The 23698-nt window shown below is 41.6% G+C and overlaps 1 protein-coding gene across 4 annotated transcripts in view; it reads left to right on the top strand.

The window, feature by feature from the left end:
• fbln2 (fibulin 2) overlaps window positions 1-23698 on the top strand; it is a 215866-nt gene that overhangs the window by 187454 nt on the left and 4714 nt on the right. For all 4 annotated transcript variants that reach the window (XM_073072167.1, XM_073072165.1, XM_073072164.1 and 1 more), the window contains 3 exons: window positions 311-430; window positions 5695-5823; window positions 22350-22473. In XM_073072167.1, the coding sequence (XP_072928268.1) occupies window positions 311-430; window positions 5695-5823; window positions 22350-22473 (373 nt within the window). The remainder of the gene's footprint in view (window positions 1-310; window positions 431-5694; window positions 5824-22349; window positions 22474-23698) is intronic.

The following is a 23698-nucleotide window of genomic DNA, read 5'->3' on the forward strand; positions in this document are numbered from 1 at the left end:
GGAGATGATAAAGGCAGAAGTGATTAAAACTCTTAATTAGGCACACAGATGTAAGGAAAGCAGAGGGTTATGGGCTGTGTAGGAAGGAAGAGTTAGATTGATCATGGAGTAGATTTATATTGGTTACGACAACATTGTGGGCTGTACTATTCTATGTTGTATGTTTTATTAATAATCTATCCTGGTGTGGGAAAAGGTAATACGATTCCGATCTAAATCTGTAAAGGTTTTGAAGCAGTCAGCAAAATCAGACACCACAATAATGAAGCACATTGGATGATGTTATCTATCTGCATTTATTTCTCTACAGATATAAATGAATGTGAGAGCAAAGTCTGTGGTCAGGAATGTGCGAATATCTACGGCTCCTACCAATGTTATTGCAGGCAAGGATACCAGCTCAGTGAACAAGATGGCCATTCCTGTGTGGGTAAGGAGAACCAGATTAAAGCAAAAACCTATTTTTGCATCAATCGTCACTCTGTTCTGCAATATGCGGCATTGTAATCACTATAATCTTCTAGCGTGATATTATGGGTCCAGTGGTTTAGTTGCATGCTCATCGTCATATGCAGAGATCTAAATTAATGACTCAAAACCAGAAGTTCAAATCCCACCACATCAGCTAGAAAATTAACTAAATTAATATGAAGTAAAAATATAGAATAAGTAATGACCATTCTGAAATTGATGTCTTGTCATTACTACCACTTTTGGATCATTAATTGTGCTTCAGAAGGGAAATCTGCCAGTCTGCCCTTCCCTGGCTGCTATCTATCTTCGATCCCATGCCACTGTGACTAAAACTAAACCGGCCCCTGTAACAGCTGAACAGCTAGTCAGTTCACGAACATCTGCATCATATATGAGGACCTTGCCTATAATTTAAAGAATCTACCAAAATTTACTCCTAATATGTCTCTGCCAGGACATATATTCAACTGCCAGGACTTAAGAACTTTTTTTAAAGCTATTATTAATGCTTTTTGAGTTAGTGATTTAGATGCATATCATATTATTACTGTGTTAAGTATTGTATGTAATGAGTTTTTGCTACAACAAGTGTATGGGACATTGGAAAAAATGTTGAATTTCCCCATGGGGATGAATAAAGTATCTATCTATCTATCTATCTATCTATCTATGATAGTTAGAAAGCTTTCACTGAGTTGGTGAAGTGGAGCTACATCACCAAGGCACTCAATTTCAAACAAGAGATTCAGCTTGGATGACAGTCTTGATTAAAATGTATATTTTGAGTTTTTCTCTGGAGACATGTATGAGGATTAGATTATCCCCAAAGGTATTTCCAAGAGTTTATTGCACATTCTTTCCATTTTCCTTAGGAGGGCATTGTAAAGGCATTGAACTCGTTTAGATGAGGGCCAAGTAGAAGCACTTTTGATCCAAGAATGCTTTCCTCTCTCTCTTTATGTGTCAATAAAGGTTTAATTGACAGAAGGTTACATTAAGGTAGAATATTGAAACTGGTGGAATGAATAGGCACTTCTTAAAATAATAAGTTGTATTTTAGCTTCAACTTACACAGTACAATAAGACACCAATGATTTAGTGAACGTCCTCTAAAAAATGAGGAAGCTTTTGTGATTGTCATGGTCTTTGTCATGTGAGAATAGTCATAATGATCTTCTGGTGTTCTTGTTCTTGACTGGTCCCTCCTACTCTTCTTCCATCCTTCTTATATTCACCACTTAAATCCAATCTGATTATTCATTCATTCCTCCATCTACTTTATTATGACTAGACGACAATCTGGCTGGTGACTGTACTGAGAGTTTCCTTCCATCTCTCCTCACTAGTGTACTGAGCTTTGCACTTTACCATCAGCTTAATAGTTTATACAACCTTCCTGGAAACTAGACTACTCATCTTCATCCAAGTTTGCACAATGACTGACAGAAAGCTAGTGCTGTGATGCAGGCTTAGTGATTTCTTGTCCAGCTTCTATCCATATTCATGACTGAGCTGGAGATAGCCCCACCACTGTCTGCAGATGGCTCCATTTCTGCTGTTTACTTCATCCTTTTATTTCTGTGCCATTCTAAAGACTCTTCTGGAGTTTTCCTTTGAGCTTCTTCATCATGTTCCAACATAGCCAGCTATGATGAGTCCTTGAAAGTCACTTTGAAAGACTCTTTATCTCAATATCTCATGTTCTTATTATTTATTGCTGTTTGTTTATATTTGCGTGTGCACAGTTTGTTGATCTTTCATTGATCCTGTTCTAGTTACTATTCTATAGATTTATTGAATACACCACAGGGAAATGAATCTCAGGGTTGTATGTGGTGACATATTTCTACTCTGATAATAAAATATACTTTGAACTCTTTTAAACACTCTGACCGCAATTGTTGACTTGCGTACTCTATAACTTATTGAATCTGAGGTCTCCTTTATCACAATGCTTGCTTTGATAATTCCTTTCAAGAAGTTGGCCGCGACAGTCTTTTCTAAATTAAACCATGAATGTCAGGTGACATTTGTCACTTGTAAAGATTGCTTCAACATCAGGATTACTCCCATAAATCCTGCAGGATAATATGCTAACCCATTATCATGTTCAGTGGGCACAGCACATACTAATTCCAAATGTGTCATGGAGTCATAGAACATGGAAACAGGCTGTCGGACCCACAGCAGGGACCGTCAAGTACTCATTTACACTAATCATACAGTAATCCTATTTTGCTCTCCCTGCATTCCTGTCAACTCCTCCCAGACTTTACTATACACTGCAGACCAGGCAATTTATCATGGGCAGTAAACCTACCAGTCCCCACATCTTTGTGATGTGAAAAGAAACCAGGGTACTTAGAGAAAAAAAGCAGGGAGAATGTGCAAACTCCACACACAGCGCCCGAAATCTGATTCAGATTGATTTTATTTATCACATTTTCATTGAAACATACAGTGAAATACATAATTTGCATTAACAAACAACATGACCTAAGGATATTCTGGGGCCAGCTGACAAAGTGTCACCACACATTTTGCTACCAACGTAGCATGCTCACTGTGTTCGCAGAACACAAGAAACAACAGGATAACAACAGTAGATCAAGCCCATTCCTCTCCACCCACCCACTGAAGCACATACACAGTCCTCTAGCCCAACACAGGCCATCTCAGCCCTTCAGCTTCCCGACTGAACCCAGGCTGCTGGAGCTGAGAGTCAGCAACTCTACTAAATGCACCACTGTGCTAATATGATTTTAAGAAGCAGATTAGGCCATATAAAAGTGTATATGAGGGTCTGGTTTCATCTCCACTTTTTTGACTGTTCTCTACAGTGCTCGACTGCCTTACAAACCAAAATTTTTGGCCTTGAATATATGCAATTACTCTATCTCCTCAGTTCTTTGAGATAGTGAATTCCAAAATTCACAAACCTCTGAGTGTAGAAATTGCTTTATCTCCAAAATAAGGTGACCCCTTATTCTGAATTTTTTCCCCCCAAATTCCAGATTTTCCCACTCCCAACTTCCAGATTATCCCAGATTTTTGTGTCCAATCCTATGATAATGATCATTGTGACTACTCGAACAAACCATTACCCGCTGTTAGAGACCAAGTACAGGCAGTTATCCTGTATGAACCAATCTAACAATAATGTTTAAAGTTGAGGAAATGGATTCAATCCTTTACTAAGCAATTAGCAAAATAATCCTGAAGTGATAAAACTATTGATATTAAACATAATTAAGCAAAATTAAGTGGAATTAAGCAATTAACAAAAAAGTTACCATATCTGGCTGTCTCTAGCTCTAACTGACCCTAGACTGACAAAGCATGAATACATAAACCAAGCTGTTCGCTTTTCCCACCCCTCCACTCATGTGACTTGCCAACATAATAACCATGCAATGCAGAATACCTAAGCTCAACTTGTTTAGTTATTCTTCAGAAGACAAATCGTTCATCCCAGGAATCAATTTGGTGAACCAGCTCCAATGTAAGAATGTACATTCCTCAGTAAAGATTAAAATTGTATAATCCTATTGCCACATAGGATAATAACTCTTTCCACTACTGAAACAATGTGGAAGGCCAACGTTCTTTTACTTCATATTGGTAAAGGATTATCTTTGCACTTACCATAAAAATAAGCTGCTAGCATGGTCCACTCAGCAATTACTTGTACTTTGATAGTTGACATTGCTTTGTAGATAAGCGGTATAGAGAATGCATAACAGACAAGGCTAAACAAACAGATAACACATTTCCTTCATCATTTTGTGTGTGTGTTGCTCAAGATTTCTTCCATCTGCAGAATCTCTTGTGTTTACTAAACACTTTATTTTAGCTGAAGGCACAAGGTCAACCTGACTTTGTTGCTTATCACCACGAATAGTGAGATAAAGATGCTTGTGCAGCCAGTGATTAAAGGGGGCGGAATTCCCCATATCAATCACCTCATGAAACATAAAATTCAACCTTCTCCTCCTCTAAAAGAAACATAGATAAGGTCTAACTTGTAATAAGTTTGTAGAGTGGTGAATGGGAATTGGCTTCTAATTTGCTTGAAGGAAGGAAGATGATTGGCCTTGGTTCAAGATTATATCATAAACTATATTCATAGTGAAGATGGGTGGAGGATCTGTTAGTTCTTTGTGCGTGAGATGTGGTGTTGGGGGCTTTCATGCTATTGTTGCTGTTACTTTCCTGCCGGGGAGGGGGTGGAGGATTTGATTTTTATTGTTGCTTTTTTCTGTGAGGGAGGGGGTGGTGGTTTTGGGGCTTTGTGAATTTTGTTTCTTTTTCTTTTTCGTGCCAGGGTGGGGGAGGTGAGTTGATGTCTTTTATTTCGACAAATCCCATGGCTGTCTGGAGAAGATGAATATCAGAGTTGGATTGTACATGCATACATACTTTGACAATAAAATGAACCTTTGAAGGCAAACTAGCTTTTTATGACTTGGAAATCTTAGGTTCGTTGTAACAATATAGTGCTACAACCATCTAATGTCCCTGACAAAATAGAAATTTGATATTACTGCTGCTGTAGAAGTGAGCTCTATTTTATTGAACCACAGTGCTGAAACATTTATCTGGTATTCCTTGACGTAAAGTGTGTAAAGTATAAATTGATAATGAAATGAGGAGCCATAATCAGTATTTGTAATGTGCCATCCCATTGAATAGAAATCATAAGCAAATGGAAAATTAAATCAGTAACATTGATTTTCTGTTTGACAGTTAATATTGATGTGTATAAATCGATGTACATGGAATGGATCTGATTGTTCAGTCCTTACTCATAGAAACTGAACAATCACAGTATTTCATTAATAAAACTAACACCAAATGTATTTTTATTCTACTTCTATTCTCTGGTATATTTGAAAATGGAGATTAAAATCAGGTTGGTCAAATAAGCATTTTAATAAAAAGATTATTTTTTAGAAAGCTGGAATAGCTTCATAAGAACATAAAATGTGAATGTGTATTTGCTATTTATTCTAAATATTCATTAATTTAATAAAAACATCAGTTTTGGTGTGTCTAGGGCAAGATAAATTAGTTTAATAAAAAAACTATTGGAAATGAAATCCATTTTGTGAAACAACGGTGGATTTATTTGATGTGGATCAGGATCTTTATGCTGCTGCCATCTAGTGGTGGAATGCCTTTGAACTTTGTTGTGTTTACAGTCGGAAATTTTCATTTCAGATTTTGATGAGTGTGCTCAAAGTGGAGGCACTGTCTGTACATTCCGCTGTCTGAATCTACCTGGCAGTTATAAATGTGCCTGTCCTGAGGTTGGTTATACGATGTCACCTAATGGAAGAACGTGTAGAGGTAGGAATTTTCCTCACTTGGTTCTGATGTCTCTGTGACTCCTGGAGCCTCTAAATTAATGTTTTTCAATATTTTTTCACATGATAAGGTATCTTTTATTTATGAGCATTTCATTTTTATATTCTGAGTTCCTAGAGGCATATCCTTTAACCAAAAAAAAAAAATCCAGGTGGATATGTTTTAATTCAATTTTTGCAGGTTGTTCATATAATGTTATATGATGGCAATAATTAGAGCCATGGAGCCATTTTTTGTTTTGGTTATAAATTCATCGGCTGATGATCAGATGTTACTTAAATTTTTATCAGAATCCTTTCCTCTGTAATCATGAATCAAGTTTGTCATTGAAATTTTGGAAATTGCTTTTATTTCCCCTTCTCAAAAGAATGCTTCTCTTATCCATTTTCCTTGGAAACACTATTCAATAATATTTTTATCCTAGACTTTATTTCAAACCAAGAGCTTCCTTAAATCCTTTTTTTCCATTAAAATTAGATAGAATCATAAAATTATTACAATGTAGAGGGAAACCATTCAGCCCTTTGAGTCTCATAGTAGCTTCAAGTGGTGAAAGCATTGCAGGTCCATTACTCTGTCCTTTCCTGTTGAACTGTGAATTACAGAATTTTCCTTCAAGTCCTTGTCTAATTAGCATTTGAAAGGCCTGTGAAGATCTGTGTTTTCATCGCACTTACAGGCTGTCAGTTCCTGGACATAAATACACTTTTTTTTCCTGCCACCCCACTATGAATTTTCAATCTGTGTGTCCAATCCCATGCCACTAATGGGAATGGCTTCACTCTAACTCCCAAACACACATCATCAGCTTCAATGCCTCTATATTTTTTCTTTACTCCAAGGAGAACAACTACAGCTTTTCCAGCCTGTTCTTGTAGCTGAAATCCCTCACCTTCAGAACCACAGCAGTAAATCTTTTCTTGACTCCCAGGGCCTTCACTTCTCTCCTAAAGTATGATGATCAGAATAAGACAGAATTCACAAATTATAGCCTTATCAACATTCTATAAAGATTCTTTATAGCCTTCCTGCTTTTCCATTAACGAGAAAATCTGCAGATACTGGAAATTCAGGAAACACACACAAAATGCAGGAGGAACTCAGCGGGCCTAGCAGCATCTATGGAAAAGGGTAAACAGTTGATGTTTCCAGAGATGCTGCCTGGCATGCTGAGTTCCTCCAGCATTTTGTGCGTCTTTCTGCTTTTGCATTGTATGCTTCAATAAGTGAAGTAATAAGCATAGCTTAACACTCTCCTACATCTTCAGAGATGTATGCACATTGCATGTTCATGTCCCTTTGTCCCTGCATGCTCTTCATAACTATGTTTGTTTGTTTTTAATTTATTGAGATACAGCACAGAATGGGTCTTCTGGTCCTTGGAGTAGCGCCATCCAACAATCCCCTAATTCACCCTTAGCCAAATCGCAGGACAATTTACAATGACTAATTAACCTGCCAATCGGTAGGCTTTTGGATTGTGGGAGGAAATCAGAGAACCTGGGAGAAACCCACGTGGTCACAGGGAGAATGTAGAAACTCCTAATAGGCAGCGGCAGGAATTCAACCCGGGTCGCTGGTACTGTAGAGCATTGTGCTAACCACTACGCTACCGTGCTGCCCCATCCATTTTGTTTATAATGATTCTCCTTTTCTTTCCACCAAAATGGATGACTTCACACTTGCAGGTAATAAATCTCATCTGCTTCATGTCTGCCCAAACGACTTACTATTTATGTCATTCTGCGGTTTATTACAAACCTCCTCATTACTCTTTGGATAATGGTTCTAATCTCCTCTTGTTTTCATGTTGCAGTAGATTCATTTATTCCGTTGGGCTCAAATGTTTTTAAAATTACAAAAATACATGGTGATAGATTGTTTCAATTTCAGACTATGTGGTTCAGTCACAATATTGCTTAATCAACTGCCTACGTTTCATGTGTTTCTCAAGCTTTTGCCCAGGCTATAACAAGATGAATAAGGAGTCAGGGATTTGATCAGATACACGTACACCATTTCTTGATCTCATCTGGTAGCAGCCTTACCAATGATGTGGCCGGCCTGGTTTCCAGTTTCAGTTTAGAGCTGTACATTAAGCACAAAAATCTAAGCTTGGCACTCCAGTGTTGCATTGACACAGTGAAAGATTATTGGACACCATTTCAACAAGTACTGCTAGTAGTGGCTGGGCTCGAGCATGGATGTTGCACCCTAGCTGTCCAGATCAATATGCAAGGCAGGGCAGTACGACATGGAGAGCAGGCTGCTGTCCATGCATCAGCTTTCCCCTCTCCACGCAGCTGATGAACCCAAAGGAATGGCAGAGACTGATACAGATTGGCACCAGCAGCTTGGCAGGAGTTGCCACTCAGCATTAAACTCAACATTGGGCTGCCTTTAAGACTCCAACTCTCGGGTTTTTTCCCCTAGGGGTTTAATCCCTAAACCTTCCCCATGAGTGGGTGTAGCCACGAGGCAGTGGAGGTTTGAGATCAGAGATGATCTTCTCCTGGATGAGCCGCCAACCACAGCTGATGAGCCCCAAATGCCCAGAACAACTTGTTTTAAGGTTCCAGTAACCCACCTTTGCCCCTTCTCCTGTCAGTAGAAATGGTTCACTGGGTTTAGCAGCTAAGCCATACATGAAGGCCAGGAGCTGGACTAGGTTGTCAGAGGCTATTTGAGACGCAGGCCATTGGGAATATCTAATAGGAAGTGGGAGTTTGTCCCCATTACCCATCCCTCAGCTATGAACCATGAAGAGTGGTGAAGTTGCTTATATCCATATTCTAAGCCAATATTTATTTCTTGAAGAACAATTGTAAAGCAGATTATCCAGTCAGGACGGTAGCCTGCCTAAGTGATTCCAGCCCATGGCACAAACCTCAACAATCATGAAGTTCTCTTTGTGCAGCTGGTAATGGATTGTATAAAATCCTACCTTCATTGATGATGTTGTAACCCCAGCCCTCCACTCCATCCTGTCCCACCTAGAAAACAATGCCTCATATGCCAAGCTGTTGTTCATCAACTTCAGCTTGGCGTTTAAGACAATCATCCGACAGAGGCTGGTGGGTGAGCTGTCTTTGCTGGGGCCAAACGCTCCTCTCTGCATCTGGATCTTGGACGCCCTGTTGGGAAGACCCCAGTCGTTATGAGCTGGCAGCAACATCTCAGGTGCCCTCACGCTGAACGCTGGTGTCACCCGGGGTTGTGTGCTCAGCCCGCTGCTGTTCCTCCTGCTGACACACGACTGCGCAGCCAGATCCGGATCAAGCTGTGTCATCAAGTTTGCTGATGATACAACAGTGGTTGGCCTCATCAGCAACAATGATGAGTCTGCATACTGAGAGGAGATAGAGAGGCTTGTCAAATGGTGGGAGCGTTGTACGTGAAGGGCTCGAAGCATTGTTGAGGATCCCTACCACCCACTCCTCAATCTTTTTGACCCACTACTGTCAGGAAGGAGGTACAGGAACATCAGGTCTAGGACTGCCACACCTGATAAAAGCTTCTTCCCTCAAACAAATACTCCCTATTGAGAGTAGGGGAGATTCAAACAAGAGGACATGAGTTGAGAGTTAAGGGGCAAAAGTTTAGGGGTAACACGAGGGGGGAACTTCTTTACTCAGGGAATGGTAGCTGTGTGGAACAAGCTCCTGGTAGAAGTGGTAGAGGCAGGTTCGATTTTGTCATTTAAAGTAAAATTGGATAGATATATGGACAGGAAAGGAATGGAGGGTTATGGGCTGAGTGCAGGCCAGTGGAACTAGGTGAGAGTAAGCGTTCGTCACGGACTAGAAGAGCCGAGATGGCCTGTTTCTGTGCTGTAATGGTTATATGGTAAGCTGTGAGACTAAAAAAAACCCTGTAATCAGCAAGGTCTCATCACTAAGTCAGCGAGCTGTTTACTGTTTATTGTACTGTTCCCCTATGCTGCGCACTGCATGCACTTTGAATCATATTTTCTTAATTTATTTGTTGCAATATTTTATTTTATGTGCTGTGTCTGATATATATTTTGTGGGTTCACAAAGGAACATTGTTTCACCTGTGTAGCATCTACTTGAAAACAAACTCAAAGTCGCTGAGAGGCTAAGTGAGGGAGTTCTGTGCTTCCAACTAACTGAATTCCAAGTCGAAAACATGCGTTTAATCCTTTATTACAAAGCAACAATAAAATCATTCGTCTCTTCCGTAGTTCATGCAAGGCAAAAGCAAACGAGACTAGTGTAATTGGATCAAATTCAAGCAAAGACGAGCAGTCAGCAAAAAAATATGTGCTCACCACTCACCCCCTCGCTATGCCGCCAAGCAGGTGAACTCAGAACTAATATTCATTTATTTTTATCGCCAGCCAAACCCACATGACAAATTATCTTATCCCAGAGTGAGGATGCACAACACAAGTAAAATATAGACAGACAATAAATAGACAGATGGCTCCTACAGTTTGGTTGTATATATCTGCATTCAGATGACAATAAACTTGAGATCTTGCTGTAAGCACATTGGTTGTCAGGTTTCCTTATTGCAACGTGACTTGTACAAAAAACTGCCGCACAGAGGTGCTTGGGATTCCCTGAAGGTTAATTGCAGGTTGAGTCTGTGGTGAGGAAGGCGAATGCAATGTTAGCATAAATTTCAAAGCCAGAATATAAACACAAGGATGTAATGCTGAGACCTCACTTGGCGCACTGTGAGCAGTTTTGGGCCCCTTATCTTAGAAAAGATGTGCAGAAATGGGAGAGTGCACAAAGGAGGTTCACAAAAATGATTCTAGGATTGAATGGCTCGTCATATGAAGAATGTTTGATGGTTCTGGGCCTATATTCAATAGAGTTTAGAAAAATGAGGGGTGACCTTGTTGAAACTTATCAAATGATAAAAGGTCTTGAAAGAGTGGATGTGGAGAGGATGTTTCATATGGTGGGCGAAACTAATACCAGAGGACATATCCTCAGAATAGAGGGGTGTCCTTTTATAATGGAGTTGAGGAGGAATTTCTTCAGCCAGAGAGTAGTGAATCTGTGGAATTCTTTGCCACAGGCAGCTGTGGAGACTGTATTTATGTACATTTAAGGCAGAGGCTGATAGATTCTTGATCAGTCAGGGCATGAAGGGATATGGGGAGAAGGCAGGAAGTTGGGGCTGAGAGGAAAATTAGATCAGACGTGATGAAATGGCGGAGTGGATTTGACTGGCCAAATAGCCTAATTCTGCTCCTATATCTTATGGTCCCAACCTGGGCTGCAGCAGTATTTGGCAATACGCTTTGATACCTTGCCATGAAAACCCTATGGACAACTACATTATCCGTAGGGTTGCCTTGAGTCGACGATAACTCAACAACATCTTCCACTCATTCCACACACCCACCACTCCCTGTGTGGAAAAATTGCCCCTGACCTCCCTTCAGTACCTATTTCTAAGCACCTTAAAACTATGCCCTCTCATGTTGGCCATTTCATCCCTGGAAAAAGCCTCTGGCTATCCACACGATCAATACTCTTCATCCCCATCTCATCCTATGTCACTCCAAGGAGAAAAGGCCAAGTTCACTCAACCTCATAAGATACACCCTCTAATCCAGGCAACATCCTTGTAAATCTCCTTTGCACTCTCTCTATAGTATCCACGTCCTTCCTGTAGTGAGGTGACCAGAACTGAACACAGTACTCCAAGTGGGTTTGATAAAGCCTCTTATATAGTTGTAATATTACCTCACAGCTCTTGAACTCAATCCCATGGTTGATGAATGCCAACAAACCATATGGCTTCTTATCAACACTGTCAACCTGCACGGCGGCTTTGAGTGTCGTACAGACATGGACCCAAAGATCTCTCAGATCCTCCACACTGCCAAGAGTCTTACAATTAATATTATATTCTGTCTTCAAATTTGACCTACCAAAATGAACCACTTCACAATTATCTGGGTTGAAGTCCATTTGCCACTTCTCAGCCCAGTTCTGCATCCTATCGATGTCCTGTTGTAACCTTTGACAACCCTCCAGACTATCCACAACACCCCCAACCTTTGTGGCATCAGAACACTTACTAACCCACCCTTCTACTTCTTCATCCAGATCATTTATAAAAATCACAAAGAGAAGGGGGTCCCAGAACAGATCCCTGTGGAACACCACTGGTCACCAACCTCCATGCAGAATACGAGCCATCTACAACCACCCTTTGCCTTCTGTGGGCAAGCTAAGTTTGGATCCACAAAGCAAGGTCTCCTTAGATCCCATGCCTCCTTACTTTCTGAATGAGTCCTGCGTGGAGAACCTTATCAAATGCCTTAGAAAATCTGAAATCCATATACACTACATCCACTGCTCTTCCTTCATCAATGTGTTTTGTTACTTCCTCAAATAATTCAGTCAGGCTCATAAGGCACGACCTGTCCTTAGTCACTTGAAGCAGTACCATATAACTGCTTTGCTAATATGTTAGGGAAAATATTGGAGAGGACAATTGGATTTAGAGAGGAGAGAGAATTACACCATTGATCAAGGGAAACAGCACAGCAGAATCGAGAAAGGATATCTGGGGCACTAACATGGTAGCGTAGTGCTTAGCATAATACTTTACAATACAATCCAGGTTCAATTCCCGCCATTTCCTGTAAGGACTTTGTACGTTCTCCCCGTGACCGTGTGGGTTCCTACCAAAGACGTACTGGTTGGTTGGTTAATTGGTCATTGTAGATTGTCCTGTGATTAGGCTCAGATTAAATCAGGGGATTGCTGGGCAGCATGGCACAAAGGGCCGGACAGACCCACTCCATGCTGTATCTCAATAAACAATTAAATTCAGAAAGGTGATGTAGCTAGCATTTAAAGAAAGAAAAGAGTGATCATTTTGATAGGATTATACAAAAGGTCCCCTAATAATCAGTGGGGAATCGATATAGAGAAATCATAGATTGACAGTGGAGTAATAGCATGGTAATAGTAAGTTATTTTAACTTCCCTGATCTTAACTGGGACTACCTTTGTGCTAAGGGCTTAGATGGGGCAGAATTTGTTAAGTAATGTTCTCTATCGTTCTGATAGAGAAAGGACTACACTTGACCGTCTCGTAGGAAATAAGGCTGGAGAAGTGATTGCTGTGTCAGTTGGAGATCGCTTTGAGGCCAGTGACCATAATTCCATTAGGTTCAACATAGTTATGGACTGGTCCTCAAGTCCGAGTACTAAATTGGGGGGAGGCTAATTTAAATCGTATTAGGCAGAAACACACACAATTTGGTTGGGAGAAGCTGTTTGCATATAAAAGGGAGTTCTGGCAAGTGGGAGGCTTTTGAAAATGTGAAGGAAAAGAGTTCAGGGTCAGCAGAGAATTCAGGAGGTTGAGAAGTGAGACATAACAGAGGTATGTAAAATTGTGAGAGGCATAGATAAGATACATAGCCAGTGTCTGTTTCTCATGGTCGAAGTATCCAAAACTACAAGGCTATATGTTTTAAGTTGGAAAGGAGGAAGTTGAAGAGGATCTGAGGATGTTGGTTGATACAACGTTGGTGTATCTGGAATCAGCTGCAAAAGGGGGTTAGTTGAGGCAGGAACAGGGAAAATCTTTTAGGAGTCATCTTAAATATTCTTGAATGATTAAGCACGGAGGGTTAGGGAAATAATGAAGGCAACTGTGATTATTGTAGATGGGTGCGATGGTCAGTAGAGACACAGTGGGTCGAAGGGCCTGTTTCTACACTGTACAACTCTATTTTGGAGCAATTCTGAAAAGGTATCTAACTTTAATACAGGGAGCAATCCAGGAAATAACAATAATTGGACTGTTAAATTCTATTAATAAAGCAAATTAAAATGACTAATAACTTAACATTAAAATAAAAATATGAACTGGTTAGTAGGTTAATTGATCACATGGGTGTAATTGAGCTGCATGGGATTATTGAGCTGAAAGGCCTGTTAACCTGCTATATCTCTAAAGATTTTTTTTTAAATTGTCTGATCAAACTATCCTAAATTCTTTATATGAATATATATATACCAATCATAAGCAGTGCACACAAAATGATGGGGGAACTCAGCATCTATGGAGGGGAATGAATTATTGATGTTTCGGGTCAAAACCCTTCATCAGGACTTTATTAGGACCCTTCCTGATGAAGGGTCTTGGCCCAAAACGTCAACTTTTTATCCTTCTCCGCAGATGTTGCCCGACCTGCTGAGCTCCTTCAGCATTTTGTGTGTGTTGCACTGGATTTCCAGCATTTGCAGAATCTTTTCTGTTTATGCCGGTCATAAACAATAGTAAAGCTGACATAGTCTCCAAAAAGTAGATAAGTGACAAAAAGGATGTCTATGAAAAATAGATGGTCATTAAGGCCTTCAATTCAAGGTGACTGAATAAGAAAAAATCCTTTTTATTAGATTAAGTTTTAGGATTTTATTATTCTTTTGGGATAGCAGTCTAAATTTAAGTGGTCTAGGTAATGACTTGTAAATATGAATGTGCAGCAGGGCATAAGCTTATTGCGACTGAAGTTGCATTTAGAAAGATAGAAAACCTACAGCATAATACAGGCTTGTGGACCCACGATGCTGTGCCGAACATGTCCTTACCTTAGAAATTACCTAGGGTTACTCATAGCCCTCTATTCTTCTAAGCTCCATGCACCTATCCAGGAGTCTCTTAAAAAACCCTATTGTATCCACCTCCACCACCGTCACTGGCAGCCCATTCTGTGCACTTACCATCCTTTGTTTTTAAAAAAAAACTTACCCCTGACATCTCCTCTGTACTTACTTCCAAGCACCTTAAAACTGTGCCCTCTCGTACTAGCCATTTCAGCCCTGGGAAAAAGCCTCTGACTATCCACACGATCAATGCCTCTCATCATCTTATACACCTCTATCAGGTCATCTCTCATCCTCCGTCATTGCAAGGAGAAAAGGCCGAGTTCACTCAATCTGTTCTCATAAGGCATGCTCCCCAATCCAGGCAACACCCTTGTGAATTTCCTCTGCACCCTTTCTATGGTATTTATAAACAAAATATTGTCATATGTCAGGTGTCGAATCAGGACCCAACTGCAGGACACAGACACTGGAGTCCCAGAAACAGGATGAGACAGAACCCAAGGATGGGATGGGATGCAGTCCAGGCAGGGGAAGCAGGACCAGGATGAGGGACAGGGAACAAGGAGCCAGAGACTGGACAAGTACCCAGAACCTGGGTCTCGCCTCGGGCTCGGACCCCCAAACCCAGGCGAGGACGTGACGAGGCTTGGCTAGGGACTTGGGGTCTTGAGGCTTGGCTTGAGACTTGGGTCGAGGCTGCAGGCTTGGCTTGGGTCAAGCCTTGAGGCTGGAGGCTGCAGGCTTGGAGCTTGGGGAACTTGGAGGCTGGAGCTAGGGGTAGACTAGAAACTGTATATCAACATGGAGCTGGGACTCATCTTTAACAAGGCACTGATATGAGATGGGACAGTACACAGACACAGAGCCAGGACTTATCCTCCGACAAGCCGGGACTCATCTTTAACAAGGCACTGATATGAGATGGGACAGTACACAGACACAGAGCCGGGACTTGTCCACTGACAAGCCGGGACTCATCTATAACTCCACACCAAGGTGGGGCAGGACCATCCGTCAGGTAATGACAGAACAGCCTGACCTACCCGACAGAGGCAAAGACAAGACAAGACAGATTCCCCCCGCAGGGCAACAGCAGAACAGCCAGACTTACCCCACAGGGGCGAGGACAGGAAGAGACAAACGCCAAGGACCAACAGACAGTTCCACCTCTGCATCAGGGTAGCTCCAAGTAGCCGTTACGGCCAGCAGCCTTGGCCAACTACGGAAGCAACCGGATCCCTACCTAGCTCGGAGTGACTGACGGCCACCCAGCTGGCCCAGGAAACAGCTGAATCCATACCGCAATGACCACTCCGACTACTACCAGCAAGGCTCCCAGAAGCCATGGCTCTCCAACGCAGCCCCAAGGATGGCAAGAGTCCACTCTAGCCTTCCACCAGCCATCTGTGCCATGAGTATCTTGACAAGACAATCCCCCAACCACACTCAATGCCAGGGCCATTTATATTCCCAGTTCCAATATGAGCCGCAGGTGTTTCTAGTTAAGTCCAGCCGCAGCAAGGGGCCGCCGGAAAGTCCGGAGCCTGCGGACCGGACCACGGACTTCGGACTGAACCACCACAAATATACTTTAATGGTGTCAGCATTGGAGCAAGGCCATGGTGAACAAACCACTGTTGAGTAACAAACCCCCTGTCAGTCCATCTGGGTGTCTACTGGACCACAGCATCAAACAGACATCTACAAAGCAATATGCACATTACTACCTTTTGCCTCTGTGCAGAAATTGCTATGTATTTATAAAAGGAAAATAAGCCCTGATGCTGCAAATTCTATTTTCATGGTAAAGGGAGAGAGAAATTTTGACTAGGAGCTTTTGATTTTGATCCAATTTTCTTTCTTTCCAGAATTTAAGGAATACCAAATCTCTTTTTCTTTATTCCTATTATCTGTCTTCAAATGAAAAACCCAGTCTCCATCTGCCTCTGGTGCTCCCCCCCCCCTTTCTTTCTCTTGAGGCCTCCCATCCCACGATTCTTTCCCTTCTCCAGCTCTGTATCACTTTCGCCAATCACCTTTCCAGCTCTTAGCTTCATCCCACCCCCTCCGGTCTTCTCCTATCATTTCGCATTTCCCCCTCCCCCCACTACTTTCAAATCTCTTACTATCTTTCCTTTCGGTTAGTCCTGACGAAGGGTCTTGGCCCAAAACGTCGACAGTGCTTCTCCCTATAGATGCTGCCTGGCCCGCTGTGTTCCACCACCATTTTGTGTGTGTTGTTGTTTGAATTTCCAGCATCTGCAGATTTCCTCGTGTTTGCCCTTCCTTTGTGTGTGGGATGTGAGAAGTCTGGGAGACCTCCAGTCTGCTGGATAGTCACATCTACACCAGGTGCACCGAGCTGCCGCTGCTGAGAGAACTGGACCTGCAGCTCGATGATCTTCGACTCATACAGGAGAATGAGGAGGTGATAGACAGGAGCTAGAGGGAGGTAGTCCCCCTTAGGTGCATAAGACAGGTAACTGGGTGACTGTCAGAAGGAAGAGAAATGCAAAGCGATGTGGCCACTCTCCTCAATAATGTGGATACAACTTTAGATACTGTTGAGGGGGACGACCTGCTAGGGGGAAGCCACAGTGAACGGGTGTCTGGCATAAGTCTGGTGCTGTGGCTTAGAAAAGCAGCGAGGTAAGAGAACTGCAGTGTTGATAGGAGATTCTATAGTCAGAGAAACAGAGACAAGATTCTGTGGGTGCGATAGGGACCAACGCATGGTATGTTGCCTCCCTGATGCCAGGGTCAGGGATATCTTGTATCAGGTCCATGGCATTCTCATGGGTGAGGGTGAGCAACCAGAGGTTTTAGTGCATATTTGCACCAACCTCATAGGTAGACAAGGTGAGAAGGTCCTGAAGGGAGATTTTAGGGAGCTAGATAGAAAGTTGAAAAATAGGACCTCCAGGCTAGTAACTTCTGGATTGCTGACTGTGCCACATGCTTCGGTTTCCTCCCACAGTCCAAAGAGCGAAATGTGATGTTAGCATAGAATATGAAAGCACGGATGTAATGTTGAGGCTTTAGAATGCATGGTGAGGCCTCGCTTGGAGTTCATAAGCAATTCCACAGTGTGTGAGAATACTTTGGGGATTCACAAATGTTGTTAAGATATTGTGGACATTTACAACACTGTGTATTGCAATATTGCACTAGAAATGCTAATATGCTTGAACACATCTTAAACCTAGAAAACATGGTGGTCGCCTCTTCACTCAGCAGGAGTTGAGAATTTATTTTAATATCCTGCTATTAGAATTCTACAGCTTACTCTAGAAGGGAACTGCAAGCTCAAATGGCTTCTCTAGGAAAGTTAATTAATATTTGTTGGCAACATTTTGCTTACCCAGAACCTACAGACTTTGTCTACACTAAAAAGACCTCCTCCACAGCCTGGACTCCATCCAACTGCATCAGTCTGGCTAAGCTTTGCTCCCACTCCCTGGACGACAATAAATCATAAAGGCCATATTCCAAGTTCAAAACATGAGAAGGCTTCAAGAACAGTCATTATTTCTGCTGAAATGTTTAAACTTAGTCACAATCTTACCGTCCATATCTGGAAGAGGAGGTTATATCAGGGAACCCTAGTGTTGCTTATCGTTGAGAATGCCTTGAAGAAAAGATGCAAATCAAATTGTGGTAACCACAGAGGGCTCTCTCTTCTGTCTGCCATGAAGAAAGTTATTGCCAGCATTTCAGCATCAGATTGTAAGTATGCACGACTGCTCCACCTATCTCATCACCCTCAACGTGGGTGCTTCGCAGGGCTGTGTTCTGAGCCCAATGCTGTCACTCTGTTCACACGGGACTGTAGGGCCAAACACCCGAGCAATCGCATCATCGAGTTCGCTGACGACACGACAGTGGAGGGGCTCATGACCAACAACAATGAGACGGCCTGCAGAGAGGAGGCAGAGGGCAAACAACCTCTGTCAACAAGATAAAGGAGATGTTCGTTGACTTCAAGAGAACTGGTGCCACTGACGCCCCTCTTCATTTACACTGGCGGCACAGCTGTGGAAACTGCAAGTAGTTTCAAACTTCTGGGAGTGAAAATCACGCACAGCCTCTCATCGACCCAGAACACAGTCGAGGAAGCTCAATTTCCGAGGATGCTGAAGAGACTCGTCATTCTACGGATGCACAGTAGAGAGCAGCATCGATTTTTAAATTGATGTTGTTTGCATTCCAGAACTAAGAATAGTCGAGCTTCATTGCACAAATGACATTTGCACTTGTACACCTTTAGAAACAGAGCTCCAGGTTGTTGCCAACATGACAACTGAAGCATGTGAGAGGGTAGGCCTTACACTCAGCATCCTGAACACAGACCTGCTCTTACTATACAATGTTGCCCCCTAATATGATGAAGCATTGGAAAACATGCACCATATCAAAAATCTCAGGGGCCAGCTCTCACTGAAGGGAGACATTTGATGGACAATTAGTTATCGATAGTACAGATTTTGGCCAGCTAAGTAAAAGGGAAAAACAACTTATTACGCAGCTCATGGTCTGTTAAGCCAGAGTGATCCCTGCTCTTCTTAGGAGCATTATCTACAGCAGGTGTCTTAAGGCAATGAAGAGTTACCACTTGTCTTTACAATATTCTCCAAACCCACTAGAAGGGTAAGTAAACTAACATCTGCATCCTCTCCCAAGGCAAGACTTTGTAGCACTGAAGCTGTAATTACCCTCAGTCAATTCTTTTAAGCAAGCTATATTGTTCACAAATCTGACACTAGGCTCTTGAAAGAAGAACTTTATTATGAATTCTGTTATGTTAAGATAAAGGGAGAAAATTTTTAAGGATGTTCTCAAACATTTCCTGAAAAAAATATTGCTACATCCATTCTACTGATCTCTGGAAATTTCTGGCTTATGACAAACAAAAGGGGTGGGGCAGCTTCTAGTTGAGCCCTGAGAACTTCAAAATCATGTGCTGGGAACACACAGACGTACAATGTAAGTGGTGAAAAGAGCACAGCATCTCACAAACCCAAACCCATGTTTTTGTGCACCTCCTCCCCATCTATGGTCGACTGTTTCTCATCAGTTTTGTCAGAACCCTCAAAAATGGAGCAAAAACAAGTCCCGATGAAGGGTCTCGGCCCGAAATGTCGACTGTTTACTCTTTTCCACAGATGCTGCCTGGCCTGCTGAGTTCCTCCTGCATTTTGTGTGTGTTGCTTGGATTTTCCAGCATCTGAAGATTTTCTCGTGTTTGAAAAAAAAAAGTTGTCTTTGATGCTGAAGGGTTAAGAAGAAGGTTTGTCGAAATGAATTGAATCCATTATTTCCCAGAGTAGTAATGGACGTTACCAGAGGATATGAGTTTAATGAGAGTGGAGGAAAGTTAAGCTACTTTTGTTACATAGAGAGTGCTGAGGGTCTGGAGCACAATGATGGGTGTGGCAATAGAAGCTGATGCAATAGGGACATTTAAAAGATTTAAGAAAAATGTCTTAGACCGTACTTAGATTGATTGTGGAGTAAGTTTGTATCGGTCAGCTCAACGTTGTGGGCTGAAGGGCCTGTTTTATTAAAGATGTGAAACTTCTACATGTCCACTGCCTATTGGATCAGTATTCATTAAAGAACATTTTGATCTCCTTATACAGTACAGCTTGTTAATAACTTACTGCTCACAAAGAAGTACATACAGTGTCTTGGAACAGCAGAGGACTGAGGCTTGCTGGTGCCTGTGCTGTTACTATTCCCGATAGAACTGTTGATGCTTTTCTCTATCCATGTGTGGCTTTGAGCTTATTTTTCATTTCCTACCACATTTTGTTCCAAGAAATCTCAGGAGAAGATATTCAGCATCACCTAACTTTAAATATGAAAGGCAGATTGATGAAACCATGACTTCCTCTAGCCCAAAAGGTGTGAAGAATTAAGCATAATTGAGCAGTCTTCAAATACTTTAAGTATTGCAAATCTTTCCACCACCTATGCTTGATGTTAAGCCTCGTCAGGCAGATCACTTACCACTTACAAAATGAGTTAATAAATTCATTCTTTAACAAATATTCTGGCACAGTCAGTAAAGTAACACTTGCTGTGTGAGAAAGGGAGTAATTTCCTCTTCTTACTTGATATATGGAGTGTCTGGGTTGGAGTGGAAACACTATAGTGAACAGATGTGAGTTTATGGAAGAGAGATGAGAAGTAAATCTCCAATACAATTAAATATCTTGATAAGCCTGGTGGACTTCCCCTTTACATTTACTTGCATTCTCCTCTCCTGCAGGATCAAAACATTGTCAGCACAGCAATGATAGTATAAGTACTGTTCAGGTAACTAAAATCTTGTAAGCAGAGAGTTGTTGTTAATGACAATGGATCTACGTAAGGTCAAGAGTAGGGGTTCATGGTGTTCTGTGTTGAAGTGACTCTTGTAATCAGTTTTGTTCATTATCATTGACCTTGGGGGTCCTGGTGGAGATCTCCGTGCAGAAAAAAGGTTGTCTAGCCATTTCTTTTAAGTGGCCAGATATGCACCCTTTCCCCCATAATGGAACTAGACCCAGTTCTAAAAACTTGACCGGCCACATGCTGATGCTCAGTTCCAGAAGGACTAATAGGGTTCTGATTATGTCTCCTGTACAGGATGGTGAAAGTAGGACAGAGGGAAGTTAGGGGATAGCAGAATGAAGTGAGGAATGAAGGAATTTGCTTATTCTGTAAGGTTACCATCTAAAGAAAATGCTTTGATGGCAAGATTTTGGCCTGGGAATGAAATTTGGCACCTCACACCCCTCTGTTTCAATGGAAGTGAAAAGAGTGGGTTGCTTAGTGAGTGAATAAGTTGGAGTTCTGGGTGAGCTGTGTGAAGGAATTGTCTATGTTTTTTTTTGAGGAGGAGGAAATGAGAATGCTTTGTCATCAATGGAGCCAATTGTGTGGGAAATGAATAAAATCAATGCCAGTGGCCGGTGAAGAATTTCATACTTCCTGGAGTTTACAACCTCATCTTGGCTGATGCACATTATGTTGGGGAACTCTCTGTCAATTGCTGGAATAGACACTCCACTCTTCTCCATTGCCTCTACCAAAAGCATCCACAGGGAGGGCAAGGGATGTGCTTTCATGCTCCAGTCAGAACCAGGCAGTCGGAATGCAGTCTTCCATCTGGAGGAGTATTCCTACAGTAAGCAGGCCCCTGAAGAGCCAATGAGGAATGTTACTGAAGGATTAGATATTTTTCCCACTCATTTATAAATTGGCTGGGTTAGCATCTGTGAAGTTTAAAATACATGCACTTGAATTCTTTATGCAGTCAACGTGCTTCACAATGTGCTGCCTAGTGTAGCCCAGTGTTAACATTGACCACAAGGAGCTGTTCAACATTTCACTAAATTTTTTAGACAAAGCTTAAAACATATCTCAAAAATTGGCTGGCATTTTAATGACGTTATTGTTTATTGTGTATATCGATGCCGTTGTCAACAGGGTCCCAGTATTAAAATAGTTCATCCACGTCCTGACAATTTGACGAGCAGTTATTTTTCCTTGCAAGTTCTTGTCATCGACCACAAAGTAGATTTTAGACATCGATTTAGAGATGCAGTACAGTAACAGGCCCTTCCAGCCCAATGAGCCCATGCCACTCAATTGCACCCATGTGACCAATTGTACACTAACATGTACATCGTTGGAATGTGGGAGGAAACCAGAGCACCTAGAGGAGTCCCAGGCAGTCACGGGGAAAACATACAAACTTCTTACAGACAGCAGTGGGAAATCAGCCCAGGTCACTGATGCTGTAAAGCAAAGTGCTAACCGCTAAGCTACCTTGCTGCTAGTTTCAGATTGGCACATTTTCTTTGTGGTAAACGATTTAACTTGAGTATTTTGTGTAACTTTCCACAGACATTGATGAATGCGCTATTGGGACGCACAACTGCACGTCAACCGAAACCTGCTTCAACATCCAAGGTGGATTCAAATGTCCATCAGTGGATTGCCCACCAAACTACAGAAAAGTTTCCGACATGTAAGTGCTCCATCTCTTCCAGTTACGAATCACAGATTTTTTCCAGATGGTGAAACTTAATTTTAGATGGTGTTGCAATTGCTAGTGGAAGATAAGAACTACAGAAATTGGAAGGACAAGGCTGTTTGGATGATGAAAGATTTTTCTGTCACAGCAGAATTGACAAGACAGGCTGTGAGCGCAGGCAGCTATCATGGTTATCTCCCCATGTTTTGTAATTAGATATATTATGAAGAGGATAGCAAGTCTTGTTATTTTACCCTTGGTGATTCTGCAAGTGCATCAGTTCAGTGAAGAACAGTACTAATGTCTTCAGATGAGAATTCAAAGCATGGATCTGACTCTCGGTGCAGTTCCCAACAATCCAATCTCTTCCCCCTGGAACTGCTCCGGATATTTCCATTTAGAAAAAAAGGTCATGGATCTGATATTGGAGACTGTATGCAAACATTTCCACCAAAATACAGAAAGACACTGCAAACTGACCTTATGGCCTGCTTGCCTGCTCAAAGCATTGATTCCACCTTCAGATATGCAAACTAGGGTTCGAGAACAGGGTAGAGCTCAGGATATAAAATTTGTGAACAAATCTAGCAAAATTATTTTTTTAACCCAGCAAGTTGTTATACCCTGGAATGCACTGCCAGAGGGGTGGATCAAATCAGATTCAATAAAATCTTTCAAAATGAAAATACATTTCTATTTAAATAGCTAAAATGAGCAGTTCTGTGGTGTGTCAGACAGCCATGATTAATCAGATGCTGTGTCTCCTTATATAAAGTCTATGGTGCCTTGGATAATTTCCAGAGCAATACTAATTAGTACAAACAAAAGGAATTTTTTTTTATCATTGCTGTAAGTATTCTGACAAAATAAGTTGTTTGCATAGAATTAATGGAACATGATTAAATTTAGTTTATTTTTACTTTGAACACAGTTGATATATTTCCGATAAGCTGGAACTTAACTTATGTTGCTGTAGTACATTAACAATGGCTCCTGATTTTGCAAGATGTTCTCAGCTGTTTAACACATCATTCTAATTCTTGCTTGTTTGAGTTACTGTTGCCTTCCTGTCAGTCTGGCCATTCTCTGACCTCTCTCGATAACAAGGTGGTTTTGCTCACGGGATCACGGGTGTTTTTTCTTTGCGTCGTTTTTTTTTTTGCGCCGTCCTCTATAAACTCTAAAGGCTGTTGTGCATGAAAATTCCAGGAGGTCGGCA

This window comes from Hemitrygon akajei, chromosome 19, assembly GCF_048418815.1.
Source record: "Hemitrygon akajei chromosome 19, sHemAka1.3, whole genome shotgun sequence".
In the NCBI taxonomy this organism is placed as follows: domain Eukaryota; kingdom Metazoa; phylum Chordata; class Chondrichthyes; order Myliobatiformes; family Dasyatidae; genus Hemitrygon; species Hemitrygon akajei.